The sequence below is a fragment of the Cyclopterus lumpus genome, chromosome 22 (assembly GCF_009769545.1).
Source record: "Cyclopterus lumpus isolate fCycLum1 chromosome 22, fCycLum1.pri, whole genome shotgun sequence".
NCBI lineage: Eukaryota > Metazoa > Chordata > Actinopteri > Perciformes > Cyclopteridae > Cyclopterus > Cyclopterus lumpus.
The window spans coordinates 9,644,009-9,666,979 of record NC_046987.1 but is presented as its reverse complement, the minus strand read 5'-3'; the positions used below and the strand labels follow the sequence as shown (position 1 = coordinate 9,666,979).

Below are 22,971 nucleotides of genomic sequence, written 5' to 3'. Positions count from 1 at the left end.
CAGTCCTTCTCAGGGGAGCCCGACAGCGACACTTGTGTTGTTGTCACCGTGTGAGTCCGCGTGTCGTCATGGGCCCTGGTGGTCCTGGAGACACCTGATGTAGCAGGAACCACCAGAGAGACGGTTCTGAGTTCGACGCCAAGTGTTTCTAATTCTGCGGACAGATCTTTTAACCAAGATAAAAGATAGAGTGGCAGTTGTGCAAGATGCCGTCAAAAAAAAACATAGTTGAGATCAAAATGAAGGCCAAGTTCGAAGATAGGTAGCTGGAATTAGAGGGCCAGGAAGTGGAGACTTTAGGCCCATTTTGGCGTTGCGGCTCGTGTGATCCCGTTGCAAGATGGTCTCTAGAGGAAGTGTTCTTGTATTTCTAGAGAGCAGAATGCATTTACCTGAATTTAGCAGTGAGTGAGAAAAACAAACCTCATCAGAAACCTCTCTTTATTGTGCCTGTACAGGGTATATTACACAAAACCAGATTATGCGTTCACTAATTGTATATCACATTGGCATATTTCAGGTTTGTTGCAAACAGAATCAGATTTTGACATACTTAAAATCATGAAAAAGTCCAATATTTCTAATATATGCCCGACTAATGTGGAATAAATTCCCTCAACAAGTCATTTGAGAGCAAAATGATAGGCCTTACCTAATGTTGCTGCCACCAGAGATAATAAATTAGAATTGAATAGGTATTATCTGTCTCCAGTTATTTGATGGCGTAATTGTTATCATTTCATGTTGAGAAAGGCTTCCCACAGCTTTCAAATTATTCAGAAAGATCATATCCGTGACTTCACACATTATTGTTTTCTCCTATTCCCACAATGGACACATAGATGCTAAATATTGCAGAAGCTCATTAGAGCACAGAATATGATAACTAACAATTTCAATTGAGCTTATCAATTTTCTACACAGTGCACCCAAAACCACATTAACAGAAATTAACAGCTTTGTCTTTTTTTCTCTCTGAGAAATAGTTATTCACGTGGCTTATCAATCTTGCAGTATTAAGTATTCATTTTGAGAAGAATGATGCCAATAAGTCACTTTTTTTCTCACCATTTCCTCAGCAGTTTGCTTGAACCACAAGATGCGGGAGCTGTTGCAGGTGTAAGTAGAGGAGGCAGAGCTGCACTCAGCAGCAGGCTGCCGCACTGTGTGCAGCCTGAGGTGTGGTGACATGATGCAAGCTGACAGGTGGCACCAAGGGTAATAGGGCTAAAACTTCCATCATGCAGCCCGCTGGGGTCTCGTCCTACCTCTCTGACCATACCAGAAGTGCACATCTACTTACCACACTGTAATTAAAAGCTGCAGGACGGTCACGGCTACTATATAGCTTTGAGGTTTGGAGTGAGTCAAATGATCTTAGACCTAAAGCCGAGGGCTGTTTGCACACAGTAGGTATCTTATTTTGAAAAGATTTGGATTAGCTGCAGAGGCAGCTGTTGCATCTCACCAATGTTGAGACCGATGTGACTCACTGGCTCAGAGCTTCAGGACTTGAAATAACGTGTCCTGTTCTGATGCTCATGTGAACAGCGAGGTGAACAGTTGAAATGTACTAATTGTAGGTGTATTTTAAATATCAAATCCCAATGAATGGCACAAACGGAGATATTTCTTGCATTGATTTCTTTATTTTTTTTCCATCAAAAGAAATGCACAGATCCGCAAAGCTACTACATATAAATGGCCATACAATAGCAATTACATTTTTGTTCTGTTTGAAAGCGATCAGTAAATTCTGATGATTTATTTTTACACTTTGTACCTTGAACACTTGCAGTTAGGCTGCATTCAGCAAAAACAATAATCTGTCAAATCAAATGCTTTTTTGAAAAATGAGAAAGTTCAGCCACAAAACTACGTATCAGGACAGCTACGTGTTACTGCTCCAGAAGAATTACTGTACTTACATACAATAAAGAAGAAACAAAGGTTTTGCATAGCTTCATTGTAATGTAGATACAGTACTGTAAGGCACTTCATGAAAAAATTAGGCATTTTTTTAATCCTACATTATAAACCTTTTGCCACTTCATTCTAAACCGTATCTCAATATGCAAGGTTACAACATCTGAAAAAAAAACTTCTCACGTCACATTTTTTGCGCACAATGTAAATCTACTGAACTCCTCACTTTTCTTTTGGCATTAAGTCTCAAGTTCAACATTCTCAAAATATTGAAGTTGGGTTCTTGTGCATAATATGACTGACACATTGTCCCATAACCCCACACAACCCAGTGTTCCTCAAAAGACAAAAATAAATAATTGTGCAATGACTTGGGGTTATGTGGAGAAAAAGGCAACACGCTGTCAAAGACGAGTCCCAAAACAACAAAAAAACTAAATGTCTGGGAAAGTTACATATCGTATCCTCTTAGACTGGCACTGACACGGGTCGGAGACGTTTCTCTTTTTAGATTAAAAAGTAGTTTGTCTCTCCTCCGGCCAGCCTGAAGCATTGGAGGGATGACTGTGTGGTGTTGTAGTCCAGCAGCTGTGTGTGGAACCACATGTTCCAGCAGCCCGCTGGATAAGAACAGAGGTGAAGAGGAGGCATCGCTCTATCCAAGCAGGTCTTCGTACTGTTTTGCGGAAGCAATCTCCCGCTGGGGAAGAAATCCCAGCAGCGCTCCTGGTACATCTTCCACACATAGGACTCCTGCAGGAGAGGGAAGAGTTTATCTAAATTACACCTAAGCGATAAACCATTTGGACATAACCAACGTTATATGCCATTCATGAATAGACAAGAGCTGAACAATCACATTATTCCATATCAAATTGTGATTTGAAAAAAACTATTTTAATAGGGTGCAGATGTTAAGTTAAAGTTGATAAACTGTTGACTTTTCTCTCAAAGAATGCAACTGTAATTGTAGCATTATGTCATTAGAGACAAATGTATGCCTACATTTACTCAGCAGTAGTCAAATAACATGAATTCTGTGAGCTAACAAAACTACCGAAAATTAATTGTGGCGGTTGTCTGGTTATCATGCTTTCAATGCCTGTGTGTGTACATATTTGTAAAACAAGTTGTTTCTGTATTATTTTATTTATTTATAATGTTGAATATCAACTTCAGACCGGTAGCAAGCAGGTAGCTACGTAGTTGTGTCGTATAAATGACAGAAGTGGTGAACACAAAATGTCACAATTCATCTTTTAAGCACATCGTGGTATTGTTTTACTTTATATATATATATATATATATATATATATATATATATATATATATATATATATATATATATATATATTTATATATTTGAATATGATCAATAAATGACAATTTGTTCAACACAAATGTAATATCCTGATAATTGAGCAAAATTGGTAAATTGTTCTGTGGAACATTGGACTGAAACAACAAGTAACTGCTTCATTTATCTGTAGAAACAAGATATGTTTGTGAAAATGCTTATCCAACTTATTCAATACCAAGTAGACAAAAAATAAAGGTGTGCAGTTAATTAAAAGAAAATAAATCACAATTCAAATAAAAAATATTACACAGAAATACTGCAATTAGGTATTTCCCTTCGATCACAGACACAATATATCTGACAGCGACAGGATAACAATTCTTATAATTGCATTATTTTCGGTTGATTGCAGATGGCTCTGAGGTCATTGGTGGAGTCATACTGTACCTGGCCCGTGTGCTCCGTCTCGTCCTTGTTGATAAGGTACATCAGGAAAAACCTTTAGAGAAATCCAGGCCAATGAGACAAAACAAAAATGTCACACCAAAAAAAAGCCTGACAAGCTCTCACATCCTCCTACCTACATATCTGAGAGTAGAACAACCTTTGACTTGACTTTATTTGATCTGGACATCACGGTGGTATTAGAACAATAACTAGATGCACTGTGTTAAGTGCTTGTAGCAAAACGCTAATTTACAGCACCTGTCCAGAGGAGTTTTTTTTAAAGAGAAAATAAGAAAATACATCCACAAATACATACACAGATACATACACAAAGTACAAGTGTGTTTACAGGGGTGTTCGGTGTGAGAACAATGTTGTTTCTCTTTTAACCATGATGTAATACCTCTATTAAAAACATTAGAATTGTCTTTCATTTTCAATTCTGTTGGTAGACAGTTTCATGCTTTTGCGCAATACGACAGTTCCTGTTTACTGCCCGTGTGTTCACTCTGCTGGTGTCTTGTAACAAATTCATTTAGCAGGGAAGGGGCATGACCATGTAGGCATTTAACAATCAGCTTTAAGCTGGAATAGCTTATAAAGCTTTCAAAGCTGAACATATTATGTTTTTGCAAGATATGACAATGGTGCCACCTCATTGGTTTTCTTTTTCTTTGCTGAGGCACATCTGATTTCTCCAACATCGCATTAACAGCAAATGTCACATCGTGTGTTACTGGAGACAATTTCTGAAGCACGTGTCAAACGAAGAAACATCAGCGGATCACCTGTTGTTTTACCAAATCAAGTGTAAATGTCAATTGGACCGAGCATCTCAGTGGGTATCGTAGCCTGACAAATAACGATGAAGACTGGATAAGAACACGCCATCACAAGCATATTTTCCAATAAAGTGCATCGCATTAAATAGTAATGAAGCAACATAATGAGGTCACGCTCACACCCTCCGGCCAGCTGACTGTGAGAGCAAATGGACTGAGACTTTGTATTGTCACGGGCATTACACTGAAACACTGGGTAAGCAAGGAGTGCGGGGAAACACGGAGACAGATGGAACGAATACCTGAAGGGATCTAGTGTTGTGGATCACTGCGGCTATCAGTGGCTGTGGCCCTGATGCTGTGGTAACGTGCTAGAGCCATCAATCATGTGGCTCCGTTACAGAAAAGATGCAAGGCATGTCGGCGACAGACGATTATCATCATCGTCGTGATGATTTGCATAAAATGCTTGAAAGCGGGATACTTACAGGTAGTTGGCCAAGTTGTGCTCTTGTAAGGTGTGAGTCTCAAAGCCGTGAGGCGTTGTGTCAAAGTAGTCATTACCGATCCCACAGATGAAGCATTTGGTCTGACGACAGAAGGGGAAAAGATAATAAGAGCACCTGCTCTTTTATCGACATTTTGCTGTATTTTTAAAAAGGGGGCACTCCTCTGATTTTACGCCTAAAGGTCAGTTTACTTGTACAACAGTTGTAGAAAGTCTTTCAGAAAAATAACAATTATAATGATGTCATCTGGGCTAACTTCATTTACTCATTTTTTTAACTAGATATCTATTTTCTCCCGTCTACGGCATCATATTCCTAAAGCTTTCCAGTACTTTTATAACAACATTTCTAAGAATATTTCCTTACAGTTTAGACAAGATCCGCCAAAAATGAACTGATGAACGATGAGCCATTATGCCCCGTTGGTATATAGATGAAGTACTTAATTTACCAGCATAGTGATTCAACGTAAGCAAATACATGTGAAGAGGCTACTGCACAAGAGGGGCCAGTGTTTCAAGCTTACAATTAAATCAACAAAGATGTTCATTAACATTCATGAATACACCATGTCTGAATAGAGACTAAATTACATGATGTTATTGATTTGACTCTCCATTCTATTTGCATTACCACTACGAGTGCTTTGTTCTTCTTTTGTTTGATCTACCAATCACACCTCTTTAAAAGAATGTGTCATACCTAGCACTGAGGTCATTTACAACATACAATAGTGTATATATTAATTCATCTAATATGATACAATATTAATATGATTGCATTTACAGTTCATGTTTAAAAAATGCAATCATACAATTATCTGCTTTAATTTAGTACATTTCACTAGCACACAGTAAATACACCCCCCCCCCCCACCCCTCCCCTTCAGCACTCCATAGGTTAACAAGTATGGGTGAGAATTAACTGGACTCTCACCTCCATGTCCTCTTTGACTTGTTCCTGCTGGTCTCTCAGCTCTCCAAAGGCATCAATGATCAAACCTGCAACCACAAAGGATTTCGCTGTGAGCAGATCATATATCGTAACTGTGAAACCGCCATGTTACACTATCACTTCCTAATGATACAGTATGGAGTGCCATGTGGAGCCACGACTGTGATGAGTATTGCAAAGTCTGTATGGAATATCACTGTCTTTGTTTTTCTGGCTACAAAAGGAGCGTACCCTGGATGATGGCCAGGAGGATGACGATGACAAAGAAGAAGAAGGTGATGTCAAATAGGATGCGGTAGAGCTCATAGGGGTCACCAGCTGGGTCCTCGATCTCATCCCCAATGCCCCCTCCTGCTCTCACCCCGACGTACATGTGGAACAGGTAACACTGTGAAAACAAAGAGGGAGGGTGAGTACAGACCTCTTTGAGTCGGAGCGTTGGTGTCTCTAATCAATAATACATGTGATTGATACTTACAGTCATCATGTCATCACACTTCATGTCCGGTTCATCCTCATCCTCGCTCTTGTTGTAGAACTTCCTGAAGAAGTTGAAGGCCACCACAGTGTAGAGATAGACCACGACTGCCAGCAGGCCCACTGTCAACACCAGCTTTAGAGAAACGCAGATGGCAGTCAGTGAAATGTCACCACCAACTTCCTGTCTATGTATGAACTCTGGTGTCGAAACACACGAAACAAAGCTGCCAGCTCTCATTCGTTGTCTGTGTGGAACGCAATGGGATTGCTGGCGGCGACCGAAGAGCAGGCGGTGAGAAGGGAAGAGTTCAAATGAGTGGAAGGGATGAGTAGTAGCCAATCGCACACACATCGGTTTTATATTTAGAGAAATAAATGTGTATGTCTGATTTAAAACTCCATCCAGACGCAGCTTCCACACTGATGACAGCAGCGGAAGCAGCAGCGAACTGCATCGACGGTGCGACTGATCAGCGCACAGATTCCTCGTGGCCTCGCCATTTGGAGGGGTTTCCACCCTTTGAGATTGAGGTGACATTCAATTTTGATTTGTGCCTCTGGGCAGTTGACATGAGAATCCCCTGCAAGAACAGACAGTCAGCATTGGGAGTGAGCCACTTGAACTCAAATGTCAAAGAATACTGGGTCTAAATTCACATTTACAGTACGTATCCTCACTTCCTCCACTTGTATCTCTTCCTTTTGTCTTTAGTTCTCTCAATTATCTCGTGAAGGAGAGGTGCAATTATGGGATGTAAAGATACACGAATGGACACAACAAAATATTGATTAGATGACACATTCTTGAATAATGTTAACATTGATTATCCATTACAACATGTTGAACAGAAGGTGACAGAGGTGTGATACCTGCCAGGACCAACCATGCCCAGGGAAACAAGTCAGGGTTAAACGGTGAGTAGGATTACTCAGGGGACCAGGCACAACATTGAATTGGATGGCCATGTTGCTAATGTCCTAGCATATTAAAGTACTCTGGTGGTCAAAAACGCTAAAAGAAGATGTATGTTATTATTCAAAAATCCTGCAGCTTACACAATTATATTTAACGTTGTTTGTTTCTTTTCTTGTCCAAAATAATCCATTACAAAATAAAATCAAGCAGTCGGTCACAGATCAAGTCTCGGTTAATTAAAATAAGACATTTATTTAGGCTTGTTGCTAATATTACTACAAACGCCATCAAAGGGGCCGGAATGTGGAAACTGTGATAAAAGTGGCTTGTGGTTGCTCTTCAGGGAATAGACAGGAGGTGGTTAGACCTACCCCGAAAACTAACTGCAGTGCCCCCTGCTGCTTGGAAGAAGACCTGCATCCTCCTCATCCTTACCTGTTTGCCATTATGTGTGACAGAGGAGAGGATGGTGCGCAGGGTCTTGAAGCCCATGGCGATGTCCAGCAGATGAGCAGCGAAGAAGAAGTTGTTGTAATGGCCGAGGATGGACATGGTGGTGTACCATACGAGGTACAGGAAGGACTGGCAGAGAAACACAATGACAAGTTGATCAGAATGAACGTGTCATAATAACAATCATCCACTCTGCCATCCTTAAAGAAATTACTCATCCCAGTATTCAAACTTACATTATCTGTAAACACCACCCCCATTTTCCACACGTGGTACTTAGTGTCGATTGAGCTCAACCTGGCCAAAAACATAAAAGGTTGATATGAGGGTCTCATATTTTCTATTCGACCTCTATTCAAGCATCTATTCGAGCCTGACTGCTCTTTATCTGTCTAATCTCTCACCATGACACCAGTGAAGCCTCCTTGGCAACCGTTTCCTCTGTAGGGTTGAAATCCAGGGCGCTCTTATCCATCCCCAGCAGCTCTGCTATCCTCTCAGCTCCATAAAGGTCGCCATACTTTTTAATTACCTACAAATAGCAGCAAAATGGATGCAAAGGCACACGAATAAGTATCACCAGATGGGTCTGTGGTGTGTTTGCATAACAGATTACACAAAAAAATAAGCTTACTTTGCGTTTGACAAATTTATCCCAGTAGTTGTTGGGGAAGGAACTGTTAAAAACAGCACACAAAAAAACAAATCAGCAACTATCCGTTGTTTATAAAAGATAATGACTCAGTAGAATAGCTATACTGCAGGTGACTCACGGAGTATTGATAACCAGTCTGTCCCATTGTCCTTTGATGTCGTCATCTGACGGCTGCTCTGTGATGTAAAGGCCGGCAAACTCCAACTTTCTCGCTATCTCCTTCTCACGTTTAAACACTACCAGGGGCACCTTGGACAGAAAGGCAATGTGGCAGCATCATTAATGCAGTAAAGGAAATAACATACATTTACATACATTGTAGTGTTTAATATCAGCATGCAGTGTATATATACAGTCTGTCTAAAAGCGACAGGAAGTGCATGACTGTGTGTGTATGTCAGTGATCACAACACACAAGTGCTAATACCGAAAAAGAAAACCTCATCAAATTGTTTTAAAATCTTGAAAAACATGTTTATTGTTCCTGTTTTTACTCATGTGCAGAAATGCTAAATTAATATAGGAAAATAAAATAAGTGTATTTTTTTTGTCAGTTTGTGTTGGTGTACCTTCAGGTAGTAGTACCCCACTACACACAGGAAGGATATGATAGTGTGTAGTACAGCCAGACAGCGAAGCGTTGGCGCCATGTAACCTGTGCTCTCCTGCAAGACAAAATACTCAAGTGCACCATCATCTTCCTCCTCCCCAGCTCTGCCTTGACCATTCCAGGGGTCTTCATCGTCCGAGTAATCACCGGTCACCTGAAAGACATGACAAGAATGAAACATTAAAAAGATATTTACTAAAGCATATTCAACCCTGATGCTGTATACATTGCTGGACACATAATTAGACCTTGATATCAGGCTTACTTTGTAGAAGAGCAGAATGAAGTTGATAGCAAAGGCGACAAAAAGCGCCAGGAAGCGGAGGTTGTAGAAGTTTCTGGCCAGGTAATTCTGTGAAAACAATACATTTTGAATAAGTTGTATATATGCTACAAGTTGATTTTTATTCTCTCATATTTAATCTTATAGTACTCATCGAATTTTTTCGATGAGTACTCAGCTGTGAGGGAAATATCTCACTAGCATCTTGGTTTGGTAGACCTCCAAGCCAGCGAAGAAGCTGGCCATGAAGACCTCCGGTAGTTCTTTCTTCTGGCCGATCCTCTTCTTCGAGGCTTTTTTCACCACTAAAGGCTCAGGAGGGCCTTCGTCTTTAGCCTTGTCGTGGTCTTTCTTCTCGCCATCATCTGAACTGCAACAGGAATGTTGCTATTAATGACAGACAAATACATGCTGCTGCAAGGTAATGAATGAGAACGTGACCTATGAGAATAATAAAACCACAGGACAGCCAGAGTCTACTCTTGGAACTCATCCATACATCACATTCCTTAAGGACTTACACGCAGTTAAATATCTGACATTTGCGAGAACTTGAAAATGTTTGAATGTAAAAAAGAAACTGTGGCAAACAGCAACACGTCATTAGAAAATGTTTAAAGATTGTATAATCGCACAGAAGATGTATCAATTGATCCACTGAGGAAGGACAATTAACCAATTAAAAACACTCACTCTCCTTTCTCTGAATCCGATTTGTGGTCTCCATTTACAGTAGTCTTCTTTGCAGCCAACTATAAGAAATACATCAATCACTGAAACAGTGTGTTCTGATATATATATAGATATATATAGATCTATAGATATATATGGAAATGATGATTAGGAATAGAATATTCAACTGGACCTGCGCCTTCTTCTGCCTGACGGCGCTAGCAATGGACGGAGCATCCCCCACCACCACCTCAGACACATCCCCCAAACCTGGCTCTGCCCCGTGCTTTCCCTCCTTCTTGGGCTGTATGTTCAGCAGCTCAGCCATCAGGTCTGCCTCTCCTGCATCTCCCTGCGCCATCTGACCCATCTCCGCCAACGCAGACGCTTCACTCGCCTCCATCTTTTCCATCTCCAACACGTCTCCGTGGATCCCGAACTGGGTGGGGTCTGGCATGTTTCCCAAAATGTCCGTAACCTTCATGTTCTTGGCCCCTTCGACGAGGCCACCCCCAAACATAGTGGTCCACAAGATATGGAAGAAACCCCAAACCAGGCTGTAGACAAAGTGGAAGAGGCCCGTGATGATCATCCAGAAGAAAAAGAAGAAGCCTCGCACCATCTCCTTAAGGCTCATCTTCCTGAATTTTCTGTACTGCCGCCTCATGCTCTTGAGAGTGAGCAGCTGGCGGAAGTGACAGAGGCTTTTTTTCAAGGAGATGCAGGCAACTGTAAAAGCAGAGGAGGACTCCAACATCACAATCTCCTCCTCTTCCTCTTCTTGGTTTTCCACCACAATCTGCTTGTCTTCCTCGTCTTCCTCTGGACGCTCCACTGGGTCCGGCTCTGAAATTTGAGAAGCTAACTGCATCTCAAAGATTGTGTCCTCGCAGAAGTTGACAAACAGTTCCATCTTCTCACTCTCACCCCCTTCGTTGACGACATCGAAGATGAACTGCCGCTTTGACTCTTTCACCTGAGGCTTTTCCCACTGGGTGCGACTCGACTCACTGATCTCAAAGTAGACTCTCTCGATGCGCTTGGCTCCGCCCATGATTTCAATACGACCCAGGTAAGGCTCAAAGTAGCTGAGAACACTCTCAGCCAGGTCGAGGAATGTTGAGAGGCGAGCATCATGAGGCATGTGCTCAGAGAGATTAGTCAGCAGCACAGCTACATTAAAGCCGATGTCCTTGGCGGGCACATGAAATCTCTCCACAAACTGCTCGTAGTTGAACATGTCGTTCTCGTCAGCCTCAGCGCAGGAGAGAAGAAACTCAATCTCAGACTGAGAATACTGTTTCTGGTTCTCCATGGACTTTTGGAAATCTTTCTTAGAGATGACCCCTTTCCTCTCAGGGTCGTACTCCTTGAAGCTGTCCGAGGTGGTCAAGTCCTTTAACTTGAGGAACATGTCAAAAAACTTAAGGATCATCTCCACGTTACTGGAAGATTCCACCAAGGTGTCCACCATTTGTTTGCCAATGGTACCATTGACAACATTACCTGTGAAGTAATGGAGAAAGAGACACACACAAGGTCAGTACACACAATGACAATGACAAGCCGCAATAATCCATGCAGATTAAGCTAAACTACTTTGCAAAATATTTAATTACATTCCACACAAACAAAACTGTTTGATGAAAGTCATATAAGAGACAATATCCTTGAAAACTAGTGTTGCTGGGGTCATATGCTCATATGGTCAGTCATCAAAAAAGTAAACCTTCGAGAAGGGAGAGCATCATGACGATCATGTCCTTCTGCAGGTCCAGCAGCTCCTTCAATAATTCAATCTGGCTGGAGTCCTGTGAGGAGAAGACAAAAAAAAAAGGGAAACCTTGTGACACACTACAGTATATCATACAGACTACTGATGGCCTTCCTGTAAGAGATCTTCCACCCTGTTTAATATCCCTGAGAGATCAAGGTTGACCCACAATGGCCGTGCTGGGGCCCAAAAGGACTTTCTAGGCAACGTCCATACATCATCACCAGAGTTAATGATATTTTACTGTCTAAGAGCAGATGGCTAAGTCAGTCTGACTCATTTAGGGTCTCAATGGAGTCTGTATTCAGCATGCCATAAATCTGAGGCGTACTTTGATCCACTCAATTCGAACCCCTCCACCTGTGCTCTCCCTCATACTGGCTACTATTGTCCTTTCTGATGACCATGAGATAGGGTTAGGCTGCCGGATTTCATCCCCTTCATGGATTATTGGGCATGGAGAAAATATAGATGATGGCATTATACATTATATAGCTGAGTGGAATGGCATATGCGATTGTAATGAAGTAGCCCTGAGGCTATCCCTGAGTCTAGAGAGACCTCTAGTGGCTGCAGATATTGTAACCGAGCCTCTGGCTGACATTGGTGGATGAAATATTCAGATTTTAACTTAAGTATCAATACTACCATTCAAAAGCACTCCATTACAAGTTAAATTTTGTTTACATTTTTTTATCTTATTTGAGTATTATCAAGTATAAATGTAATCTTGGGAACATCTGTGAGCCAAATGGTTAATACACATACCATACAGTTAAAGCACTTGAATGTCTTATGGCTTAAACACAAGATGAAATATCTGCTCAAACATTAATGCAAACCCTTTCGATTCGATTCCAACAGGTTTCCCACCTCCCTCTCTCCTCGCTGTAATTTATTTCTATATCTATACAATAAAACTGTCCAATAGAGACAAAAAGATCATCTTTTCATAAATTCAATCTAGCAGTTGATGTAGTGGAATTAATGTCACCACTTAATAAACTCACGCATACTTTAATCTCTAAAACAGTATCACATTTTACAAAATGATCATGGTTTGAATGTAATATCTTAAACTGCAACTATACTAGTAGGTGCCAAATAAATGAAGTGGATTGAAAATAGACTTACACAAGTACAAGTACCTCAAAACTGTACTTCAGTGCAGTACAAAAACATCGCAGCACCACCACTTTATTGCATATATAAAACACAAACCTGGGATAACTTCATCTGCATGTTGGCAAAAACATGCAAGAAGCCCACCACTGCATCCCACAGCCTGCTGTGAGCCAGACTCTGCTGGTTCCCAATACATGGACCCTGGAGCACACGGCATACAGCACAGTAGGTACAAAGAGAGGAGAGACAACCACAGAGCGTCAAAATCAGACTATTAAGCTCCGGGTTAATGCTTGTTTGTGTGCAGGGTGCTGTGTATGGTACCTGTATGTACTCCGTTAAAGAGTTGAAGACTTGCTTGGCCACTGCCAGTGCTTTGGAGAAATTCCTCTGACCTGCCTCATCTATAATATCCTTACCAGAGTAGTACCAGTAGAAATCACTAATGGATTCCTAAAAAGAGCAAGAACACAATGATTTTGCACATGAAATAATTAATTAATATAATATATATGTTTTATAGATCTGTAATAATATAATAATATACCTGAAGTCTTAGTAGGTAGTCTACAGTACTGATGATGATATTAACTGTTGTTGTGTTCCCTGTCTGAGTCCTCAGGAAGTTCTGAAAATCTAAAACATTTGACAAAATGAGATGAAACAATTGTAGTTGAGTACATTAACTCAGCTTGTAAAATGTTGTTGTTTAGTGACATGCAGCTCGTCTAAGTGTCGACCTACCATTGTTGTGGCCCTCACAGAGAAGTTGCAGAAACCTAAAGAGATCCTTTGTGAACTCATCATTCTGCAGTACCTTGGAACCTGAGGACAGGAAATGAGATTAACTGCCTCTTTCAGTGATAAGAAGGTCAGAGACCCATTATTTTAATGTCAGTACAGGCATAAGGGCTTGCATAGCTTTCACTTCCTTATGAAGCTGCTATCTACCGGCATTAAATTATGTGCACTATATCTGAGGTTCAGACGACGTATAGTGCATCATTTCACAAAATAAAACAACGTTAGAATATGAATAAAACTGGGCTTTGTTGTTAAACACCAGCAAAGTGTTGTTGTTTCTTACAAACAAAGCTTTGGGAGATGTATTTCTTATTACACACTGGTTAGTACCATCAAAAAAAATTAAAAATAAAAGGTCCCACACAGATGACAAGCACTGTCTTCTTACGAAAGAAGAAGTGGAGAGATTTTAATCAGTTTTGGGCGCCTGACCATAGATTGAACAATCTATCCGAATGTCATAGAAGCATGCATGCGTTCCTTCGGTCCAAGGTACAAAGGAAGTAGCTGTAATGCATTCAGGACAAGGGAGAAGGAGGAATGGGGGTAGAGAAGGATTGGAGGGGAATGAGGAAAGGGAGTTGAACGGAGAGCAATCAAGATGTCAGCATTGCATAGGATGAGTAGAATCTAAACCATGTATTTACCCCGCTCACTCACGTTGACTGCGACCGATGAGATAAAAAACATGATCAGAAGAAAACAAACAAACAAAACAAAAGCAGACATAAGCAAAGGAGCAGACATTGATATTCAATCAGAAGAAGTAGGAACAGGAGAGAGTGATAGCGCTATAGATATATTTTTTCATACTCACATTGATTTGAGACATTGACATGCGGTTACAATTAAACAAAGACATCAAGTACAGGTTGCCGCTAGGCAGGTGTTTGGACTACAGGTTAGACAGACTTAATAGTCACCATCACTTATGCCTGACCTCATGATGTGAAAATGAGCTGGAATATGCATGCATATCTTTAATACTGTATGCAACCCATCAGATCGAATAGACCTCTGATTAAATGTGGATTTTCATGTGGATGTACTTGTGACTGAGTGCTTTTGAGGCCCAGACAGGACTTCGACATACAGGAGGACAGGTTTGCCTGCATGAGGATGACGTACAACGAGGCACACGAGTGACACACGTGACATGGAGATGGGCTCGCACAAACGGCGAACTAACGAGCAGCTGTTTCGTCAAGCTAATGCTCTGTCATTCGTCTTGCAGCTGATTACAAGCCTGACTAAAAGGACAATAACTCCATGAGCCAGAATGAGCCACAAGAAGATTTCTACATTTGTCCTCAGCGACATCTCTGATCGCTGGCGCCGTGGTCTCGACCACATATGTTACACCGAGTGGCAGAAAAAGGTCAGTCTGCTGCAGAAATAAATCTAGACATTCCATAACCTCTGTTTCATTGTCAGTTTACAAATATCTCAGTCTCAGAGACGTTTATCACGTTTAGTATCCTCACTTACTTGATCCTTCTTCAGTAACCATCCCCAGACCTTCAGCTTTATTTTGCCTTTCAAATGCATTTAAGTCCAGGACACTGTAAGAGATTAAATACCAAACATATGACACATTTCATTTCTAAATTCTGTATTTCTGCAATATGCATTTTAAAGGGGGTACTCCATGAAGTTATTATCCTGACTTGTAATCCTTAAAATAGGTAAAAACACTGGATTCTACATGTACCATGATTCAACCTATAGCATCTTTTCATCATCTAAAGGTAAACACCCACCCGATTGGTAAACACCCACATCGTTCAACAGCCCCAGTCTGTAAATAAGGCCTTCTGTTATACAATCCTAGGATCCAAGCTCAAGCTCAGATAACCCAGATGACATCATCAGGGTTGACTCAGACTTGACAAAGCTCCACCGGAGCCACAGACGACATTACACAACTGTGACAAGTAAACCGACCCTCAGCGTATACTTGGTGGAGTTGGCCTTTAAATTGCAGCTGCGAAACACAACAAAAAGTAAATCAGGTGTGTTGTGTGTGATAATCGGTTGTACCTGCAAGACATCATCAGTCCAGACAAACTTTTGAAAAAGCCAACGTCTCTTTTTTCCTTCAGGTAGTCCAGCATTTTCTGCATCAAAATAAAAGCACAAAAAAGTGTGACGCTAAAGATGCTACTAACGAGAGAGCTTTTCATTGCCAATCGGTTGCTAAAGAAAAATGTTTGGTCCAAGTTTACAGCCTGTCAGCTAAAAAATGAACAAACATTACAACAAGAAATACAAAGGGGCACATTTAGAAGGTTAATGTTGTGCATGCCGATAGACGTGTACCTGCTGCACCAGTATGTTTCCGCCGTTGAGGACGGAGATACCTAGTTTGAGGGTGAAAGTCACCATAGCACCAAGTCGACCTGATGACCACAAATCATACATCATACAGTGGCGATACCAAAGGTGGAAGTTATGAGAAGACAGAAAGGTAAACGTGTCTCTTCCCACCTTTGCTGGCACTGATCATCTGAAGCACCATCTCTGCAGCTCCTCGATCATGTAGTCTGGCTTGCTGGTACAGCATCTTCTGCTTCTCCATTTCCTTTTCCTGTAGGAAGTAAATCAGTAAGCGCCACTTCTGAATATGCTTCAAAAAAAGAGATGAAAGACAGAACAGTGTTCCTGAGCATTCAAGAGCACCTCAAATGTTTTCTCTTTTTCTTCCTCTTCTTCTTCTTCACCTTCATCGCAACTCTGAAAGAGAAAGCAGAATGTCACACCTGTGGAATTTAGCTGCATGCATTTCAGGAAAATAAATTTAGAGAATGAAGTACCTTTGCCATCATATCTGCATATGCAATATACAAGGGATCCTCCTCCAAAGAACTAACAAAAACAGGAAGATAAATATCTGGTGGTTAAACCTTTTGTAACACACAATCACATATTGTCTAACTATAAAGTAAGGAATCTCTTCCTGTTGATATGATCTTCTGAAATCTGGAGAACTGCTCAACGAGACACAAGACACATATTAATAAACTATGAAACAAGCAAACAGCGCTTCCAGACTCGGCATGCTGTCTCAATGACTACACTTCTCTTTGACTATGATCAAACTCTTCTTCACTTCCCTCTAGGCCACACGATTGGATAGCCAACTGCAATCAGCATCAAACCAGACTGTATGTCCCTCAATGTGACCGTGAGCAGGTTGTGTTCTTCCCTTGCGAGTAAGACTATTTCCCCAATGTCTGACTTGGAGTGACCTCCGACCTGTGTGTGTTTCTCAGGGATAGAGAGTGAATTGGGGGCGCCAGGGAAACGCTCACTTGCTTTTCGACCTTACTGTAAATGTGGAGATGGGATTGACAGTGGAAGAAGTAGTAAGATGTTTTCTCAAGTTAATAAGAAAACTATTAATGCCACACAGTTAAAGTCCTACATTCAAAGAATGTCGAATGTAGAATGAACGTGAGGCATTATCAGCACAATTTACTTATTTATAGCTTAATGAATAATAATGCATTATAATTTAATCGTCATATCTTTAGAAACAAATCTTAATCTGCAACATAACTAGTAACCAGGCGGTATCCTCCAGGATTTGAAAAGAAAAAACGAGGCAGCTTTCAAATGACCAGCAGGAGGCGACTCCTCTTGTTGCAGAACATTATTTGATTGATGAAGTACTGTTTATAAGAAAATGACCCATCTTCCCACTTGATTTGTTACCACAGTAAGCATCGTAAATATGAGTCTGCCTTTTGATTGACAGGTAGGAGTGATCAGCGTGTTTGTCTTTGAACTTTAAACTTCAAACTGTTCTGGAAACACATAACAGTTTGAGGCGTTCTGTTGTACTAAGCTTCATCTTCTCGTGTTACTCGTGGTTACAAAGAAAGCCAAGATCCCAGGACAAATGAACAGCGATGATTAGACTCGATGCAGCTCTTTAATAGCTACGAGGCAGGCCCAAACTATTATGTAGCACAGCTTGAGCAGAGTGTGTTGGTGCCAGGTGTGTGAGTGTGTACTCACCTGCACTCAGTGAGAGCGTTGTGGCTGAAATGCAGAATGAGCTGGTGAAGAGGGTCTGGCTGCTTTCTGACCTCCTCCTCTTCCTCTTCTTCCACTTTGGGCTGCGTTTTCTGGACAAACCCAGGCAAGTAAATACTGGAGCACAGGCACGGAGTCTCAATATCAACTATATGAGCTCTAAATACTTTGTACGAAGAGGAGTTACAGTAACATTTAACCGCTACTATACATCACTTACATTTAGAGAATCAGGTGATAAGATAGACTTAAAGCATGCAGACAATAAACCACAAGCGTGCACATAATGGCAGACACACGGATGATGTGCAGCATTAACAGTGTTAATAAGGTGAAAAATGGAGTTAAGCATGACTCCATGAGCCCAGTTTGGACTTAAACTTCTTACCATTTTACATCAGAGCAGAGATCATGATCGCAGACACATCAGAACTATTTCTCTCTTAAGTTGCTGCTAATGTGTATGCTTTGCTGGCTGGATCATAAAGTTATTCATCTGTCACACCCCTAAATTGTTATGTGGTGCCCTGTGGCTTTCATTTCATATAATTCTTCTTTTTCAATAATGAAATGACAATAAAGATTACAATTATAACTTTTGAAAGTCTATACACCCATTGGCACAGTAGGGTGTGTTGAGTACCAGCGTGCCTTCATGAGTGTTTCTTATATCTGCATATTACACTGTAGGGTATCATGGGCCACAAAGTGTAGACATATTTGAGGCACTTTTATGAAGTTGTAAAGAAAACAGCTACGTGGTGTTTTTCTTCTGCTTTCTCTACAAATTCAATGCATGGCTGTGATGTTTTATGATAGTTCAAATTTAAGAAAGAAACCACAACTTTCAGAAATTTCATTGGTAAGTTGCAGCACCGAGGCATGATGCCATTTTACCGACAATGGGTGAGACAAGGTGGTCAAAATACATCAGCTGGCTCTGACATCAGCGGTGATGTCATGCTTGCCAAAAATAAGGGGGTCTATCTGAAAAACACATATGGATGACTGAGTGCGACCCAGTGATTCGTGGTGGAATTGGGGCACTTTAAGGATGTTCACTTTAAGGATGTTTCAACAAGACGCCACTCGGGGATAACACACGTACTTACAGCAAGATCCTGCACTAGCTTCTCCTCAAAAGAGTACTCCTCTGTTTCTATCCATATTCTCTGATAGGCCAGGAGGAAGAGGTTAATAGAGCGATGCCTGAGGAAAGGTGAGAGGAGATTAGCCTGAGTTATATAACAGCAGAGCAGAGGAGGGGACAAAACCCTTGAGGAGAGGTTAATACTGGTTAGTTTAGGGTACTGGTACATCCAACTGGTCACCTTGGAGGGAAGTGTCATGTTGCTTATAAATACATAAATATGACATGCATGCTCTCTGCCAGACTGTTGATCTAGTCACACTTGTCTTGTCATCAGCAGGCAGAAATTGCAAATCTAGCCTAAATGAAGGAATTTATCTGAATTATTATTATATTATGCACATCTGCAGATAGGAATAGTTTGACATTTAAGGGATGGGTCCAGGTTCACATTTAGCGCAGACATGAGATTGGTATTAATCTACTCATCTAACTCTTGGCACGTAAGCATTCCAAATAACTCCCAACATGTCAAACTAGTCCTTGCAATACTGTACAGATATGGACCAGTGGAAAAAACAGCGGGAATATTTGAATAGGAGTTACATCTGTAGCATAGAAAGTGCCTAAAGGAAAGCAAGGGACAGTTAGTAAAGGTATGCAAGGTAGAACTGTAGCAACAAAGGAACAGTGCTATGTTACCGTCAGCACGGAGAGCAGACTGTCATAGTCTGTGTTCTCATGCATTATCTCCTGCCAAATATGTTGGTAGGCTTTCAGGAAGTAATTATTTTTTTTGTGCCTGAGAGGATGAGGTACAATAGAGTGTGACATTGTGGAGAGAACAAAGGCTGAATAGAGAGACAAGAGAGGAAAGATGACATCTGAATGTGTGAAACTCGGGTAGAGTCGTCATTATCTCACAAATCTATTAACCAAAACCAAAACAATAAATTGTTCCTGCATTGTAAATACCGTCTTATAATTATTTGCCATGCCGTGTCACATTTCACTGTCAACAACTCTGAATAAATGAGTCATGCTGTCAGGCAGCATCGTCTCAGCACATATTGAAGATGGCCACCCCCAGGTTGTGCCTCATAATTGTTTTCCTCCCTAGTGTAGCTCTCTGTCTGACTTGCTGTGATTGAGTTACAGAGCAGCAGGGCATGAAATTGCTAGTGTTCCTTTTTTCTATTCCTTGATAACAGCTGCGGGCTAGACATTTGTCCTACCAACGGAGGGAGGGAGAGAGGTTGTGAATTAATGCAGGGTCAGAACCCAAGAACAGAGACAAATTAGGGCTGCGAGCCACACCGAAGATGAACAAAGTGCGGTGGTATTCGGCCAGCAAAGATAGAGGTGGTGATACAACAATTGCTACACAATTTCCTATCTACTAGTGTCTACTACCTTTGTGTTGGATTCAAGGCTGTTTTAAATGGTTTTCGGCTAAACAAATCCAGCAGAGACGTAGAGACTGGAGGTGTAATGGAGGCAGTCATACCGTGGCAGATTATAAAGTGGAGCCATGCGGAAGCAGGCGACCACCGCTCGCTTCCTCTGCTTGGACAGCAACTTCTGCCAGACACATTTCTTGGATCTCAATGGCTGCTCCACCTAATGGGAGTACAAGAAGTCAGTGTCACAATTACATGATTAATATACACTGGAAGGGCATTCTCCACCAGAACTGTCATTTTGCTCAGCACAAGTATTTATTTGGTAGCTCATTGTGAGCCTGGCTGTGCCTGAGTAGTAGAGGGAGAGTCAAAAGTAATTTTCTTTCAAGTATTACTGAAATTTGTGTTTTGTTTTCAAGTAAATCGCACAGGAAGCAACACCCAGTTGATTCTATGCTTTGTTGAGGCTGTCCCAACATGAGATGAAATGTTTTTTGATTTGACAATCTACTGCATACACAACAATGTGAATAACCAGAGCTTTCATTATTTGCAATGATGAATGGAGAGGTAAGTGTGGAGGTGACTGTATCTGACTAAGATGTCCAGGACTGACTTGTGGATTCCCTTCCCACAATGTCATTTGCAGCTCTATATGCTCAATATGTTTGATTATGCACAAATGTTTCAGTCCGACCTGCTCCAGGTTGAAGACAGCAGCAGAGATCCTTTGGATACGGTCCACCACCCTCTCAGGGTCTGGAGGCCCCTCACTTATCATCGCTATGTCCTTGTACAGGTTTAGCTGCCACCTCACTGCAGGGTCCTCTGACTGAAAGCAGGATGTGAAAAACAATACAAACAGTAATTAGAACTTAATAACCACTTACATTCGTGATATTGAGACCGCGTGCTCACCTTTTCTCGAAGGTGCAGATTCTGCCGAATATGATCTTTGACTTCTTCGTCTGTGTCTCTCTATCAAACAACAGCAGGAACAGGAATGTAAAGCTTCATTATTGTAAAATGTAGTCGTTTCAAAGTGTTCTTGGTTGAATGCGAGGATGAACTAAATGTGTGTGCATGTCACATGAAAGTTGTCTCACCAGGAGGTAGCGAGTCTTGGCTAAAGAGATGAGCTCCTGGTCTCCTGGGGTACACATGTTGAGGCCGATCGGCAGCATCTTCTTCAGAGCGGCAACGATGAGCGATGTCTGGATAGAGTAAAACTCACCACGCCTTTTCTTGTGTTTCCTCTCCTGGTCTTGTCCTCCAGACTGAAAAAAAATGTGTTAAGCCGCCAAGTTATGGCGGCTAATGAGCTGGTCTTTCTTAGGTTAAAAATACCATTTTGCACTAAAGCACTTTAACATTTAAAATGATAGATTTACACTATTTTATTGGAGCTTATTTCACACAGGATGTACTGTACTCCCACGACATTTGATTTTGAAGAGGCAACTGAGACAATTATTTTTTCAGGCCTAGCTAAATCTGTGACCAGACTGAATCTGTGCCACTGAAGCATTAAGAAGTTTCACACCTCAGCTGAAAAGCAGATCTAGCAGACTGATGCTGTTAGAACAGCAAGATGCTACCATTGAGGGAAAATTGCACTGTTGAGCCAAATTAAAGCAGCTGGCTCTGTGAAAACACTAATTTCCATATTCATATATTCATATATATATATATATATATATATATATATATATATATATATATACACACACACACACACACACACACACACACTGACAGACACACACAAAACCTTATCACACATCGACTACAACATCATATAAATAGCATGAGGTAACTGTTGGCCAAACACACCAGGGTACCACAACCAACTGCAAACACACTGGTGGCATGTGATCACATGATTAGCTACAGAAGGGCCGGGCTTCATTATTCCTGATGAGACGTGTTCTGCCCATAAAGCAATGAGGAATGAGCAAAGTTACCATGTAACACATGGTGATGAATGGTGGTCACAAATAATCAGGATACTATGTAACTACTCTATAGACTATGTAGCACAGCGGCACAAGCTATTGGCTTTTCTGCTTAACGACGGGAGCATATAAGCCAATAAGCTGGCAGGTAAACAGCACATGCACTGCATCACTCTACCTTCTCCTTAAAGGACTGTTTGAGAGGGAGAAAGAGAAAGGCAGATGAGAGGGCAATTAACGGAGGCACATAGTCCTCACATGGACGTGCACTGCAATGAAAACCATTTGTTTGCCCTTAGACAGCGAAACCAGGCAGACAGAAAATGAAATGTTCCAACCTCTGTAACGCTGACAAGGGCTGAAGGCATGAATGTTAGTTTCTGTCGTCTGCTGTAACAAGCAAGCGTGCAGAAATTCACACACACACACACACACAAGTCAAAGTTAATTTAATTATTGTCATTTTACTTGCAAAGAGATTATCTACTCTCATTCACAAGTTTGATGCAGGTTTTGTTTGTCACGTGTGTGTGTGTGTTTGTGTGTGTGTTCACTTGTCGTTCCGCAGAGATTGTTTCGGGCATTTTACATGTTAACGTCAACACAAAAGTGCCGACGTTATCATGGCTGAGAAAACGTTAACATGTAACTTGCTCATTCTATTAATTCTGCTTATTTATGGAACTTTTTCAGCTTTCACACACACGCTCAATGGGTCATCGTGCAATTACACACAACTAAAAGGGTCGTAATCTGCTGCCAGAGCAAGGAAATAAAGTTGACAATGTTTAAAGG

At 41.2% G+C, this 22,971-nt stretch overlaps 1 protein-coding gene across 1 annotated transcript in view; it reads right to left on the bottom strand.

Annotated features, from left to right (window-relative positions):
• Positions 1-1,684: 1,684 nt before the first annotated feature.
• LOC117751452 (ryanodine receptor 3-like) overlaps positions 1,685-22,971 on the bottom strand; it is a 95,578-nt gene continuing 74,291 nt past the window's right edge. The window contains 34 exon segments of the mRNA XM_034563314.1: positions 1,685-2,679; positions 3,674-3,725; positions 4,944-5,044; positions 5,901-5,965; positions 6,150-6,306; positions 6,397-6,531; positions 7,750-7,896; positions 8,004-8,064; positions 8,172-8,299; positions 8,402-8,444; positions 8,541-8,671; positions 8,992-9,186; positions 9,298-9,384; positions 9,514-9,685; positions 10,009-10,067; positions 10,181-11,493; positions 11,717-11,798; positions 12,983-13,087; positions 13,211-13,339; positions 13,434-13,522; positions 13,631-13,711; positions 14,338-14,355; positions 15,179-15,252; positions 15,731-15,807; positions 16,010-16,089; positions 16,178-16,277; positions 16,370-16,423; positions 16,504-16,555; positions 17,711-17,820; positions 18,841-18,937; positions 20,326-20,438; positions 20,919-21,053; positions 21,140-21,199; positions 21,328-21,498. Of these exon segments, the coding sequence (XP_034419205.1) occupies positions 2,434-2,679; positions 3,674-3,725; positions 4,944-5,044; positions 5,901-5,965; positions 6,150-6,306; positions 6,397-6,531; positions 7,750-7,896; positions 8,004-8,064; positions 8,172-8,299; positions 8,402-8,444; positions 8,541-8,671; positions 8,992-9,186; positions 9,298-9,384; positions 9,514-9,685; positions 10,009-10,067; positions 10,181-11,493; positions 11,717-11,798; positions 12,983-13,087; positions 13,211-13,339; positions 13,434-13,522; positions 13,631-13,711; positions 14,338-14,355; positions 15,179-15,252; positions 15,731-15,807; positions 16,010-16,089; positions 16,178-16,277; positions 16,370-16,423; positions 16,504-16,555; positions 17,711-17,820; positions 18,841-18,937; positions 20,326-20,438; positions 20,919-21,053; positions 21,140-21,199; positions 21,328-21,498 (4,719 nt within the window). The 3' untranslated portion in view covers positions 1,685-2,433.